At 52.6% G+C, this 12,949-nt stretch overlaps 1 protein-coding gene across 1 annotated transcript in view; it reads right to left on the bottom strand.

Moving 5' to 3' along the window:
* Positions 1–2,588: 2,588 nt before the first annotated feature.
* Positions 2,589–12,949, bottom strand: part of ABHD12 (abhydrolase domain containing 12, lysophospholipase) — a 96,516-nt gene continuing 86,155 nt past the window's right edge. Inside the window, exons 7-13 of the mRNA XM_004781245.3 lie at positions 11,016–11,145; positions 9,904–9,941; positions 9,301–9,380; positions 8,286–8,368; positions 5,941–6,019; positions 4,661–4,788; positions 2,589–3,278 (exon numbers count right to left, since the gene is read on the bottom strand). Coding sequence (XP_004781302.2) covers positions 3,239–3,278; positions 4,661–4,788; positions 5,941–6,019; positions 8,286–8,368; positions 9,301–9,380; positions 9,904–9,941; positions 11,016–11,145 — 578 coding nt within the window. The 3' untranslated portion in view covers positions 2,589–3,238. The remainder of the gene's footprint in view (positions 3,279–4,660; positions 4,789–5,940; positions 6,020–8,285; positions 8,369–9,300; positions 9,381–9,903; positions 9,942–11,015; positions 11,146–12,949) is intronic.

The following is a 12,949-nucleotide window of genomic DNA, read 5'->3' as shown; positions in this document are numbered from 1 at the left end:
ATTATCAAGACAGGAAATAACGTGTGTTGGAGGGGATGTGGAGAAAGGGGAACCCTCTTCCACTGTTGGTGGGAATGCAAGTTGGTGCAGCCTCTTTGGAGAACAGTGTGGAGATTCCTCAAGAAATTAAAAATAGAGCTTCCCTATGACCCTGCCATTGCACTACTGAGTATTTACCCCAAAGATACAGATGTCGTGAAAAGAAGGGCCATCTGTACCCCAATGTTTATAGCAGCAATGGCCACGGTCACCAAACTGTGGAAGGAACCAAGATGCCCTTCAACGGACGAATGGGTAAGGAAGTTGTGGTCCATATACACTAGGGAGTATTATGCCTCCATCAGAAAGGACAAATACCCAACTTTTGTAGCAACATGGACGGGACTGGAAGAGATTATGCTGAGTGAAATAAGTGAAGCAGAGAGAGTCAATTATCCTATGGTTTCACTTATTTGTGGAGTGTAACAAATAGCATGGAGGACATGGGGAGTTAGGAGAAGGGAGTTGAGGAAAATTGGAAGGGGAGGTGAACCATGAGAGACTATGGACTCTGAAAAACAATCTGAGGGTTTCGAAGGGGTGGGGTGGTAGGTTGGGGGAACCAGGTGGTGGGTATTAGAGAGGGCACGGATTGCATGGAGCACTGGGTGTGGTGCAAAAATAATGAATACTGTTATGCTGAAAATAAAAGAAAAAAAAAGTATGTGTGTTTGAACCACAAGCTGGTAAAAGAATCATCAATCTGTTGTATAAACTGTCATCTGGATGTTGGCATCATTGGTGCAAATTACACTGGTTCTTTTGCACCTGCCCTCTACCAGCCACTCTTGGCCCTAGGACATGGAATGCCCTGGGGATGAGAGCATGTCCCCCAAATTGTGTCACTGTAGGCTGAATTAAAAGCCAGGAGGGACATGAACTTGGAGCTGTTAGCCAAACAACCTGAAAACCACAGGACAATGGAGCACCGTGGGCCCGCTGGAGCGGCCTGGGGATGCTGAGCAGCTCCCAGGAGACACGTTCTTCCAGGAAACATGTATTAACTGCAGAATTTATAGCTGTGCATGTCTTGATCTGTTTTTTTTTTTTTTTTTTTTTTTTTTTTTAAATTCAAGGATTGGTTTTGTGATCAGCAGAGATTACATCTGTCCTAGCCCACAATTTAGTTACTAATCTGAGACCAGCAGTGAAGCATTTGGACTTGATTAGCCAATCCGATGGCCCAGCAGCTCACCATCCCTATCAGTGCTTTCTAGAGCACTATCTAGAGCACCTATCAAAATACCAACAGCGTATATTTTACTTCATATCCTCTCACATGGCTCACACATACACAGAACACAGAACAGGAGGAAGCTTCCTGCCCAGGCAGGGTGGGTGGGTTGCATCTGGCTGAAGTGGGGTGGGAGGACAGCTCTGACTTGGGGCCTCAGTCACGGGGCTGAAAGAGCAAGCCTTGGGGGGCTACTTGGGCCCAGGGGGCACATCACGCAGAGCAGTTACATAGGAACACGCTATAGGAAGGGGCTTATGTCTCACCCCAGGGATGGGGTGGGGTCTTGCAGGTAGTGCACACACCCAAATCTGATGCCAGGGGAACCCGTCCAATAGAACGAAGACATAAACTGACCTCAGGAGAGTCTGTTCATGCTTCAACCCCTTAAGGAAAGGCATGGTTTCCCCAATGTGAGAATCACTATAGGCAGCTTGAAGGTACCTCAGAAAAGAGAAGCTGTCACCTGCCTTGGCGCATCGGCCCCACAGACTGCCCACAGCTGCCAAGAGTGGCCACAGACCTTAAAGAACAGGCTGGTGAACTAGGCTCCCTGTAACCCAGGGGAATTTCTGAGCTGCCAAGACCGCGAAGTCCCAGAGCCTTAGGACCCTGGTGGGGAGAGTCCAACCATCAGGGGAAGTAGGTCCCAGGTGGGCTTTCATCCTCTGTTGTGTATCACGCCTCTATACCTAAGCCGCAGGGGTAGGACAGTCCTCTGTGGGGCCAGCCTGAAAGCCCCTTACTAAACCACAGACTTCTCACTCTCTGGTTACTTAGCTAGGATATGAGAATCTGGCCCTTCACCAGCACCAGGGCTGTTGAGAAGCAGGATCCTCAGAGGGTGCCAAGTGGGGGCAGCAGAAGTCCAGGGAGACTAATTTGACAAAAAACTGAACAACACTCCCTTTCCCCAATAAGTGAACAAGGTGGTGCTCACGGACTAGAACTAGAAACCTCTTACTCCAATGCCCCATGTCCTTCCACGGACTCGTGCCAGGGCTTGCTTGGCGTCTGTGGGTGAAACCCTAGAGCCTGCCAACCAATACCAACATCCAGTAAGCTTGCTACAGTGTGAAGTTGAAAGGGGCCTGTATTTTAGGAAAACGCCCCCTGTCCCCTCTGGAGAAGCCACCCCCCGGCCATGAACATACCTTGTCCTGGGACGATGCCCCTCCTTGCACGGACCTCCACATCTAGAAGGAGGAAAGGAAGGCCCAGGATCTCTGGCCTTACAGAGCTGCCCCTCCTCCCACAGGCTGGGCTCTGAACATGACCTGAAAATAGCTGGAGGGGTCACTGAGAACACAGCAGATAGACCACCACCACGATTTTATTCTTAAATAAATGCTCAGTCTAAGGCCAGGTTAGGCAGAAAGGTGGGCAGAAAGTGGAGGAAGTGCAGGTCATGGGCACCTCACCTCCCCCGTTGTGAGCAGTGGGACCTGCCCAGGGATGCAGGGACCGCCAAGGTAGGCAAGCAGGGTGCTCTGGGTTGGGGGGGGTTGCCAATGGGACCATTAGAGTCTATTCTGCGTGGGCTGGGAAGGGACAGAACCCATCTCCCCACGATCTTACCAGTGATGCTGGAAAGCTCAGTGTGGTCCCAAGACCCCAAGCCTCCTGCCCCAGGCTCCCTTGCCCAGCTCAGCAAGTGCGGGATAGACCAGCTGGCGGCTGGCCTACTCTGTCACTGTCTTCCCAATGAGAGCTCGGATTGAGTGGCAACAAGAGGGAGAGGGGATCCCATGCCTGCAACCTGTGTTTTCCACAAAGATCCATGCTCCCAGCCACCTAAGACAGGTGCCTCAGGTCTGCCGGGTCTCCTCTGCCTGCCTCAGCTGGCATCCAAGTCCTCTCTCCGGGGGCATTGAAGACGCTGGCACCCCAGGCCCCAGGGTGCCAGGTTGGCTGGAGCAAAGGGGAGGAGGGTAGAGGTCTTCATGCTCCTTCAGGCAGCAAGACTCAGTGTTGGCGCCCAGGTTCTGACTTTCCCAGGAATTCCCTAGACGACAGGAGGACAGCCATCAGCCAAACCCAGAGCCCACACCAGAGCTCTTTCCTCATCCGTCCTCAAACAACTCATCCCAGGAGTCTGAGAAGGACCCTGGAGGACCACCCCCGCTCAGAAAGCCTGAGTTAAATAAACAGGGCTCCAATGGAATTGGCCTGGTCAAATCTCAACCCTGTAGGAAGAAAGACCAGGTAATGGGCTACTCTTCTTTGTTCTAAACTCTAGAGCTGTACCCTGGACTAAATTTCCTATAACCTATTCCTTTTGTGCTGGAAAAATCACAACCCTAGAGCAAACCCATACTCTTTGAGTTCACAGTCCCCTCTCAGCAACCCAGGTCCCTGATTCAGGAAATGGCAAACCACTAAAGAAATGCACCTTTGGGGGGTGCTTGGGTGGCTCAGTGGGTTAAGCCTCTGCCTTCGGCTCAGGTCATGATCTCGGGGTCCTGAGATCAAGCCCTGCATCAGGCTCTCTGCTCAGTGGGGAGTCTGCTTCCCTTTCTCTCTCTGTCTGCCTCTCTGTCTACTTGTGATCTCTGTCAAATAAACAAATAAAATCTTTAAAAAAAAAAAAAAAAGAAATGCAGCTTTGCTTCTGGAACTGCTGAGACAGCCATAGGAGAGCTGAAGTGTAATGGCATAAAACTACTGAGGGCCAATTCCAACACCCCCAGGCTCAGCAGCCCCAGAAAGGTGAACTTGCACCATCCCCACCTCGGCATCCTGCAGAAGGCCACACGGCCAGGAGGTGCTGGGCTGCCTATGCCTGGGATGGGAGGCAAGGAGGCTGGGGAGCATGGGCCTGAGTGATGGGATTTGTCCCTGCACAAAAGCCTGGGCTCCTGAGGCGGGGCCAGGCCTCATCCAGTCCAAACAACCCTGTGCCACCATCTCGCCCTTCATGCCTGGGCTTGGCACCTGGGCAAGGGATGGGCACCATAGCCCCAGCCACTCACTGTCCTGGCCCCAGACCATGGCTATCATGGTGTAGCCAGGAGCACAGCTCCCTTTCAAGAAGCAGCTGAGGACAAACAGGTTTTGCGAGCTGGCCCAGAGACTCCCATGTGCATATGCACAGGGGCAGGACCTGATGGGTGTGTAGGAAGAGACTGAGGCCTGACCCACAGTGGCTGGATGCTCCCGAGTGGGGTGTCTATGTAGCCTGCACAACCCACACCACAGGGAAGTCACTGCCCTGTCTGATCACGGAAGCGCTTCAGGAGGGAGGCGCCATGCACACTGAACCCCTCTCCCTGGAGATGGAAGGTTCTTGAGTCACGGCAACCCTCTGCCCCACTGAGGCAGCTTTCAGGGCTGGGCCTGACGCATACCTGGCCTGAGCCACCACACCCCAGGGGGAGAATGCCTCACCTCAGTATCCGTGGAAGCTCAGGGCTCTTGTAGATATACTTGTGCCTGTAGCCAAGGTCTGAGTGGAAGGGGATAAACTGAACTTTGAAGTCTCGGAAGCTTCGGGATGGAGCAGCGATGTTGTAGAGCTGGGATGAGGGAGAGACAGGTCAGCACCCACAGATGGCAGCCCTGCCTAGTGGTCTCCCCAGGAGAGAAACCAGTCAGTAGCTGCTACCTCCGAAGAGCAACCCAAGTACTCCGCCAGAGATGGTGCTGTCCTGCTGCCTGTGTGGCCAGAGCAAGGGGCACGGGTGTGGACAGGAATCAGCTCCTTGGCTTGACACTCGAGACCTTTTGTCCTAATGCCCCTCTCCCAGATGGCCCCTCGGCAGGGGGCAGTAAGGCAGCTGAGCCCGCCTCACGTGAAGAGCTGCCTGGCATGCAGATATGTGGATGCTAGGTGCCAGAGCAGCCCTGAGGGCTCATCCCGGGGCCTTGGCTGGGCTGTCTGCCTTGGACTTTGCTGTGTGCCTGGGTCAAGGCCGGTCGGTAGCCTGGCTCACAATCTGTCCTTCCTCAGCCCCTTCCTCCCTGAGATGGCCAGGATCTATGGGTCTGAGCAGCCATTGCGAGACAGCCCCGTGGGCCCGGGCTCGCTGGAGGGAGGAGACTTGGCCAGGCTGGAACCCACTGGCCCCTAGGCCTCACTCTATCAAGGCTGCCCCTGACCCTCACCATCACCATGCCAGATGGTGCTAGCTAGCTGCCACAACACTTCTACAAATTGAATGCTGCTGCCTGGCAGCAAAGGCAGAGCAAACTAAGCAAAAGCAAACATGGAGGCCCCCCAACAGCAGGGTATTCCTGACATCGGGCCCATTCCAAAGGCAGGTGAACAGACAAGAGGTTCTGTATCAAGTCTGCCAACTGGGATCCCTGCACGGGGGTCACGGATCCTCCTCCTCGAGGGCTCCTTCTGTCCAGCCTAGCCGAGTACCCAGCAGTCAAGTCTGTCAGGCCAGGCTCCCTGCGCATGGACTGGGAGCCATCTGATTACTTCTCAGGTTTCCTCTTGCTATCACCAAATGTACTGGTGAAGAAGTCCATGCCCTCTAGCGTACCTTTGCTGATAAGACATCAACTGTTTGCCCCCATCCGACCCTGCTGCTGACCTCCCCTAGCTTCTTCTTCTGGGGTGGGGGCACCTGGCAGCAGCAGAACCCCTGCAGATGTCTGGCCCAGCCTGAATGGGAGCTGGCTAGACACCTGCCCACACCAGAGTTGGCACCAACTCTCACCTTTCTGCCAAGCTGGAAGGGCACGACCGGGTCGTCCTCGGCATGCAGGATGAGCAGGGAGCAGGAGATGTGCTTCACACTGTGGGGGAAGATGGAACTGAACCAAGGCCCCAGGGAGAGGGCGGGGGTCCCTGGGCCTACCCAGGTTTCGTGGGGCTTCACCATGGTGCTCAACAGATAGAACTTGACTGGCTTTTCACTAGAGAACTAGTGTTTACACCATCATCTATTCAGTCAAGTCTAGAGATCGATCCATTCATCTTATCCGATCCCTGTGTATTTTCTAGAAATTGGAAATTATTATTTTTGCCACTAGACCTATTCTTTAAAAGTTAAAAAATGATATTTATATTTGGCCCATGGAGGTGGGCCAAGAAACCTATAGCAAATGATGGTCACTAGAAATGTGTTGGTAAAAAAGCCTACATGCTCTAACCTGTCTTTATTGAAAATGACATTTAAGGTCACCCAGAAGGTTTACAAATAAATTAACATTTTCAAGAGGTTCAGATGATCCAAACCCTCTAGCAAACCACGGAGGAGCTGTGGGCATAGACAGGTCCTGGCCACCCCTCACTGAGCAAGCCTGGCACCGGGCAGGACCTGGGCCAGAAGGCTTGTCACCCCACCGATGCCCAGCCCATCCAGTGATCTGGGCTTCGCTTGCAATACACATACATGCACACTTTCTCTGCATTCTGCTTCCAGGGAGGAGCATCTCTGCTGCAAGGGTCACACTTTGATGGTGACACTGCCCATCTTTTCAGGACTTCCATTCTAAGGGGTATGTCCTAAACCTGACCCACTCTAGAAAAGGCCTGGTTCACATGCTGTCACCATGCACCCAAATGGGGGCTTATGATTTCCTGCGGGTGAAATACTGCCAGCCCCTCAATGGTCAGCCCGGAGCATGGCCAAGGCACCTTCAGGGGACCCAACGCTCACTGTGGTGCTTGTTGTTGGAATCCACTTTTTTCAGATCATTCTTGAAGTTCCAAAACAATATTTATAAACAACCAAGTTTTTTGCTTATTTCTGTTCAAATTTTAGTTTGCTCTATTTTCAGAAACAAAACAAAAAATTAAGAGGAAAAATATCCCATTTTTTCACATTTATTCCTGAGTGTAGATTTTTAAATGTTAACCTGATATTTATTTTTTTAAGATTTATTTATTTTAGACAGATTGAGTGAGTGAGGTGGGAAGGGGCACAGGGAGAGAATCTTCAAGCAGACTCCTTATGGAGCCCAACATGGGACTTGATCCCACGGTCCTGAGAAGAAACCAAGAGTTGGCTGCTCAACTGACTGAGCCACCCAGGAGCCCCAGTAGAAATATATATATATATATATATATTTTTTTTTTTTTTTTTTTTTTTTATTATTTATTTGACAGAGAGAGATCACAAGTAGGCAGAGAGAGGCAGAGAGAGGAAGGGAAGCAGGCTCCCTGCCTAGCAGAGAGCCCAATGTGGGGCTCGATCCCAGGACCCTGGGATCATGACCTGAGCTGAAGGCAGAGGCTTTAACCCACTAAGCCACCCAGGTGCCCCATGAAATATATATATTTTTTAAGATTTTATTTATTTGTCAGAGAGAGAGAAAGCCAGAGCACAAGCAAGGGGAGCAGTAGGCAGAGAGAGAAGCAGACTCCCCACTGAGCAGGGAACCCAATGAAGGGCTCGATTCTGGGATCCTGAGATCACAGCTTGAGCTGAAGGCAGATGCTTAACCAACTGAGTCACCCAGGCATCCCTAGAAATATTTTTAATAGTGAACTCTGTAACGTTTTTCTACAACCAAACAGAAATCAAACGGCCGAGGCAGTGTCATTTTTTGAGTAACAGCTCCCCTTATTAGAATCTGTCGGGAATTCTTTTTTTTTTTTTTTTTAAAGATTATTTATTTATTTGACAGAGAGCAATCACAAGTAGGCAGAGAAGCAGGCAGAGAGAGGAGGAAGCAGGCTCCCCACTGAGCAGAGAGCCCGACGTGGGACTCGATCCCAGGACCCTGAGATCATGACCCGAGCCGAAGGCAGCAGCTTGACCCACTGAGCCACCCAGGCGCCCCTCTGTCGGGAATTCTGATTCTGATTTCAACTAACAAATAAAACAAACACAGGGACACGTTGTCTTCCTGTTGCTTTAATGCCACCATGGCCTTTTCAAATCCCTTTTCTCTCGGTTGCAGCTCCCAGCCTGACTTGCCCTTTACAAAGGTCTGATGGTTGGGGAAGAACCCCAGTATACAGAATTCCACCCTGTTTGGTTAAGGTGACTAGTCCTGGGGGTTCTCAATGATTTTTTTTAAGTTGGAAAATGAGGTATTGTACCATAGTACTCACTTTTCATCATTTGCAAATTTAATTCCACTGCTTGTAATGGGGTCGAGGAAAAACCAGTCAAACCCAGGGAAGTATCGGTATATCTGAAGGCGACACAGAAACAACATGCAGAAACATCAGTTAAAACAGCCACAGCAAAGGCCGAGGTCAAGGATTTAGACAGAGGGTGCTCAGTGCCCAAGGGTCTCCTGTGCTTCCAAATGGACTGACCTGAGCCCCCACCAGAGCTGTGCTGGGGTGCCCCACTGCCCAGACTACAGACTCTGTGCTTAAGAGGCTCCCAAACTGGCCACGCATAGCTGCCCACAAAATGGGCTCCCACACCTCAGAGCAGCAGCTGGGCAGGACTGGCTCCAACAGATATGAGGGCCTCCACCCATGGGAAAACAGGGGTCCATGTGACTTGGGGGTAAAGCAACACCAAAGAAGTAAGATTATAGAGGACTCCTTCGGTCTGCAACAGAGCACCGTGAGGTCAGGTAGGGGGCTGACACAGCCCCCCTGAACCCACAGGACAGAAAACACACAGGAGCCCCCTCTGGACTAGGCTTATAAAAAGAGGGTCCAAGGCCTCAATCCTGGCAGGTAAGAAGGGCCTGAGTCACCCTGGGATCCCCACCAGGGTTCCCCCAGGTTGTCACCTGGAGACACGGCTGGGAGAGCCTTACTGTTGAGCACCGTCTATGCAGTCAGGGAGCAGGGGCACCTACCAGCTCCGTGTTCGCGGAAGCAGCCAGGAGAGCAGCCACAGGCCTGGGCTGAGCCCTGCAGGGCAACGATGCCAGCTAGGCAAACCATGCCTCAGAAGCATGGCCTCCCGTGGATCCTACTATCCTTGGACAACCCAGCTGTGACCCCGTCCTTCTGCCTACTACAGAGTTATAAAATTCCCCAGCAGCACCCTGCACTAAACAAGGATTGATTTTTATTTTATACTTATTCTCTTAAGACTTACCTTGATAGTAATTATTTTAATAATAACAATAAGGCAACTTTTAATAAGATCTGTACTTGCCACTGAGAAGGGATGGCTCTTAGCTTCTTCACGTATATTAGTGAATGGAGATTCCAATATAAGGGCATCTGGAGGTGTCTCTAGAAAATAAAACAAACAGGGGGCTGCCAGGTGGGCAAGAAGCCCTCATGGATGTCTCAGGAGAGGCTGGTCCCCCAGACTGGAGAGTGGACCCCAGGCACCCCCCACCACCGGCCCTGCCCCCCCTTCACAGGCACTCCTGCATGGATGGGGCACAAGAAGTGCCCACACAGGGGCCTCTCAGGTGGCTGTCATTTGCTCCCCAGCACCACATCTACTGAAGCTGTGTCTTGGGAGCCCAGTCCTGATAAGGCTCCACCAGCTGCTCAAAAATCCATGGGGAATGCAGGCTGGGGTCAGCTGAGGGTTTACCCAGACCGCGGCACCTGTGTCTAGGGCTCTGAGATGACACCAGGCACTGTCGCTGTGCTGTCATACATCAGCATCCCTCCCAAGAACCCACAGCAGAGCATGGGGCACAGCGAGTATGCACAAACACGCTGCCCACCCCGCCTGAGCCCAGAGACCAGGAGGAGACCCTGCCCAGCCCACCAAGACTCCCACTGCCACACAGGCCCCTACCTCGCTCACAGAGGCGCCGCACCAGATTTGTCGCCACTCTAAGAAGGAAAAACAGTTCAGATGAATGATGATGGAAATTGTTTGAGATGAGACTGTTCTAGTCTTGTAAGTGAACCAGAGGAACTGTGGGATCTGTGAAGCGACTGGTGGAGTTTGGAGCTGGGGGAGGGTATGGACAAAGATGCCCAGGACCATGCTGCCCCTGCCATGGGCCACCCCTTCTGACGAGGATGGCAATGACAGCCCCCAGATCTCTTGCCATCCCAGGGCCACACTGGGCGGGTCCCATGCAGACAGCCACAGCAGGATGGCCTGCTCCCCGCTCGGCCCCAGCTCCTCTCTGCAGGCACTTCCCAGCCCGCAGGTCCACCCTAACTGCAGCAGGGTGTCCAAGGTGAGCATCAGGGGGAGGAAGGGGCCACGGCCACGGCACCCAAAGGAAAAGCTGCTGGAAAAGGGATGGTTGCTGAAGGCCTCATGACTCCGGGCACTGACAGCAGTGCCCCTTTTAGAAACATTGTTGACCTTCCATCAGCAGCAGCGATTCAGGCAGCCCCAGATGGAGTATTAAACTGTTTCCCCCATCCTGGCAGATGTAGGAAGGGAACCACCCATTGCTGCCTCCCCTATGGTCTCTGGTAAGCCAAGTACAGGCCAAGCGGTCATGCTGTTTACAAATGTCCCTGGTTTGCAAGTGATCAAAGCCCCAGCCCGCAGGTTGCCAGCCAGCACCCACACTCCAGAGCCAGTTGATGCTAACCCAAGTGCCCTGTCTGGTCTGCTCTGCAGACACCTCCCTGAGGAACACCCTGGGACTGAGGCAAGTGTGCCCACCCTCCCTGCAGAGGTTAAATGGCCACCCCACAGCTGCCTGTGTGTATCTCAAGTCCCTTTTTGGGTTGAGGAGTTCAAGCAGCTCAAACTTTTCATGGTGTCTTGTGGCACTTCTTCCCCATCCCCATCACGGGCATGAGGGACAAGAGGGACAAGGGTTGTTGGGACTCATGGTGTCACGGGATCCAGACGCCATCAGGGCAGTCTTGGAAAGACCTGGTGAAACGTTGCCCCATGAAGACCTGCTCCCCCATGACTCCACCAGGCTGTGAACTCACCCAGTGCCTAGAGAATGACCCCAAATATACACAGGGTTGTCTCCACTTCTTGCTTTGATCCAGTCAAAAACATGGAGTGCATCATATGTCATGCCTCGCTCCGATGGCGTTCCTACCGAGTCACCCCAACCTGGCAGGGGGAGAAGTGGCAAGAGGAGGAAGTCAAATCCCAGCCCCTGGAACCGCTTGAGGGGTGGACTCATACCCTTCTTTCTCAACAGGCAGCCTAGGACTGGCTGGGGCAACAGAAGTCTCTGCCACCATCATTCACAGACCCACATGAGGGGTGTGTGGACAAGCCGGATTCTACTTCTCCGGCTTCCTTGGCCAGCTACAACCCCTGAGCCCAAACAGCCATCCACACACCCTTATCTAAGCCTCAAGGAACAACTGTGCAGACAGGGCCGTCAGACGCACAGACTCCTGCGGGCAGATGGGGCAGCAAGCTCCCCAACCCTTAGGGCTTGCTGGTAGCTGGCCCAAGGTGATAGGCCAGTGAGACCTTGGCCTGCCCAAAGCCCCGGCAGGAAAGGAGCGTCCCCCGGGGGATCCTGAGCCCAGTCTGGCTTCCATGGCCAGCTGTAGCCCAGCTAAAGACAGATGTGGGTAGTCAGGCTGGGGTGGGGGCAGGATTCCAGGCTCAAGGCAACTCTGACCCAGAAAGAAAAGGGGCTCTCAGAATAGCAGAGGAAAGCTAATCATCTCTGTTCCCAGACCCCATTTTCCCCCAGGACCCTCCCCCCAGGATCTTGTAAAGGGCAAATGCCACTGTCATTTCTAGCAACTCAGCAGTGAGTCATCATCAAATGATCTGAAAGCACCACGAGGCTCAGAAAGAGCCTGCTCTGCTGCCTAAGCAAAACCGACAACTGGGCACCTCCCCTGGGTATCCCAGATGCTTAAGGGGGCATGTGAGAGACAAGGCCACCCTGAGAGCTTCAAGGTGTGGAGAGAAGGAAGGAATACAGAGAGACAGAGACTGGCAGATGTGGAGCTTAGAAATGCAGAGACTTGATGAGAACTGGAAAGACAAAGTGCTGTGAGGGCTTTCACTTTCTGGTAGAAGCACAAGGAGGTGAACAAGGAAGGAGGCTGCTCTATCACCCTGAAGTCTCTAGCACTCTGTAGGAACACAAAACCCTTTTTAGCACAGAGAAAAGGATAAGTGGGTGAACTACTTTCCAGATCCTTATCTGTAGTTTTTCCCAACCCAGAACTTGTGAACACTCTTCTGGGAAAGAACCATCCCTACAGCAGGCAGGCCACTGCCACCCCAGAGGCCTGTGTGTTCATCCCCGGGGCCTGTGAGGACATTTGATTCTGTGGCCAGCAAGGGGCGGGAGTGAAGCAGCAGGAGGAAATGAGGCCACTGATCAGCAGACTATGACACGGGCGATTATGGGCTTATCAGCATGGGTGCAAAGTCACCACAATGGTCTGCTGGACAAGTGAGAGGGAAAGGCAAGGGTCAGAGATCAGACTCAAGAGGCCATGCACTGAGGCACAAGGACAGCTTCAAGCAGCTGGAAGGGGAAGGAACTAGATTCTCCCACAGAAGCTCCTGAAGGGCTGGCCCCGCCAACACCTGTATTTTATTTAACCCAGTGGCAAAGGTTTTGGACTTTCGACCTCCAGAACTTCAAAGTAAGTCTGTGCTCTTTGAAGACATCAGGTGTGTGGCAATTTGTTACGACATCATATCCTCGGTCTGAGGGTATTGACACCATTACCCTCCCTGTAGGTCAAGCTAAGCAGGCTAAGTAAGCCAAGCAGCCCTCTGACCTCTGACCTCTGCTGCTGAGACTACAGGAGGCCCATGCTTCTCACAGGGCAGCTCTTGATCAATACGAAGTATTTTCCTGGCTCGTTAAGGTGCACCATTCTTAGCCTACAGTGACTGTGGGTTCTCCATCTCTTCGGCAGCAAAGCCTTCT

This window comes from Mustela putorius, unplaced genomic scaffold (genome assembly GCF_011764305.1).
Source record: "Mustela putorius furo isolate JIRA1106 unplaced genomic scaffold, ASM1176430v1.1 tig00000224_pilon_pilon_pilon, whole genome shotgun sequence".
Classification (NCBI taxonomy): domain Eukaryota; kingdom Metazoa; phylum Chordata; class Mammalia; order Carnivora; family Mustelidae; genus Mustela; species Mustela putorius.
Note: the sequence above shows the minus strand (reverse complement) of the source record. Positions and strands in the feature narration are given on the sequence as shown.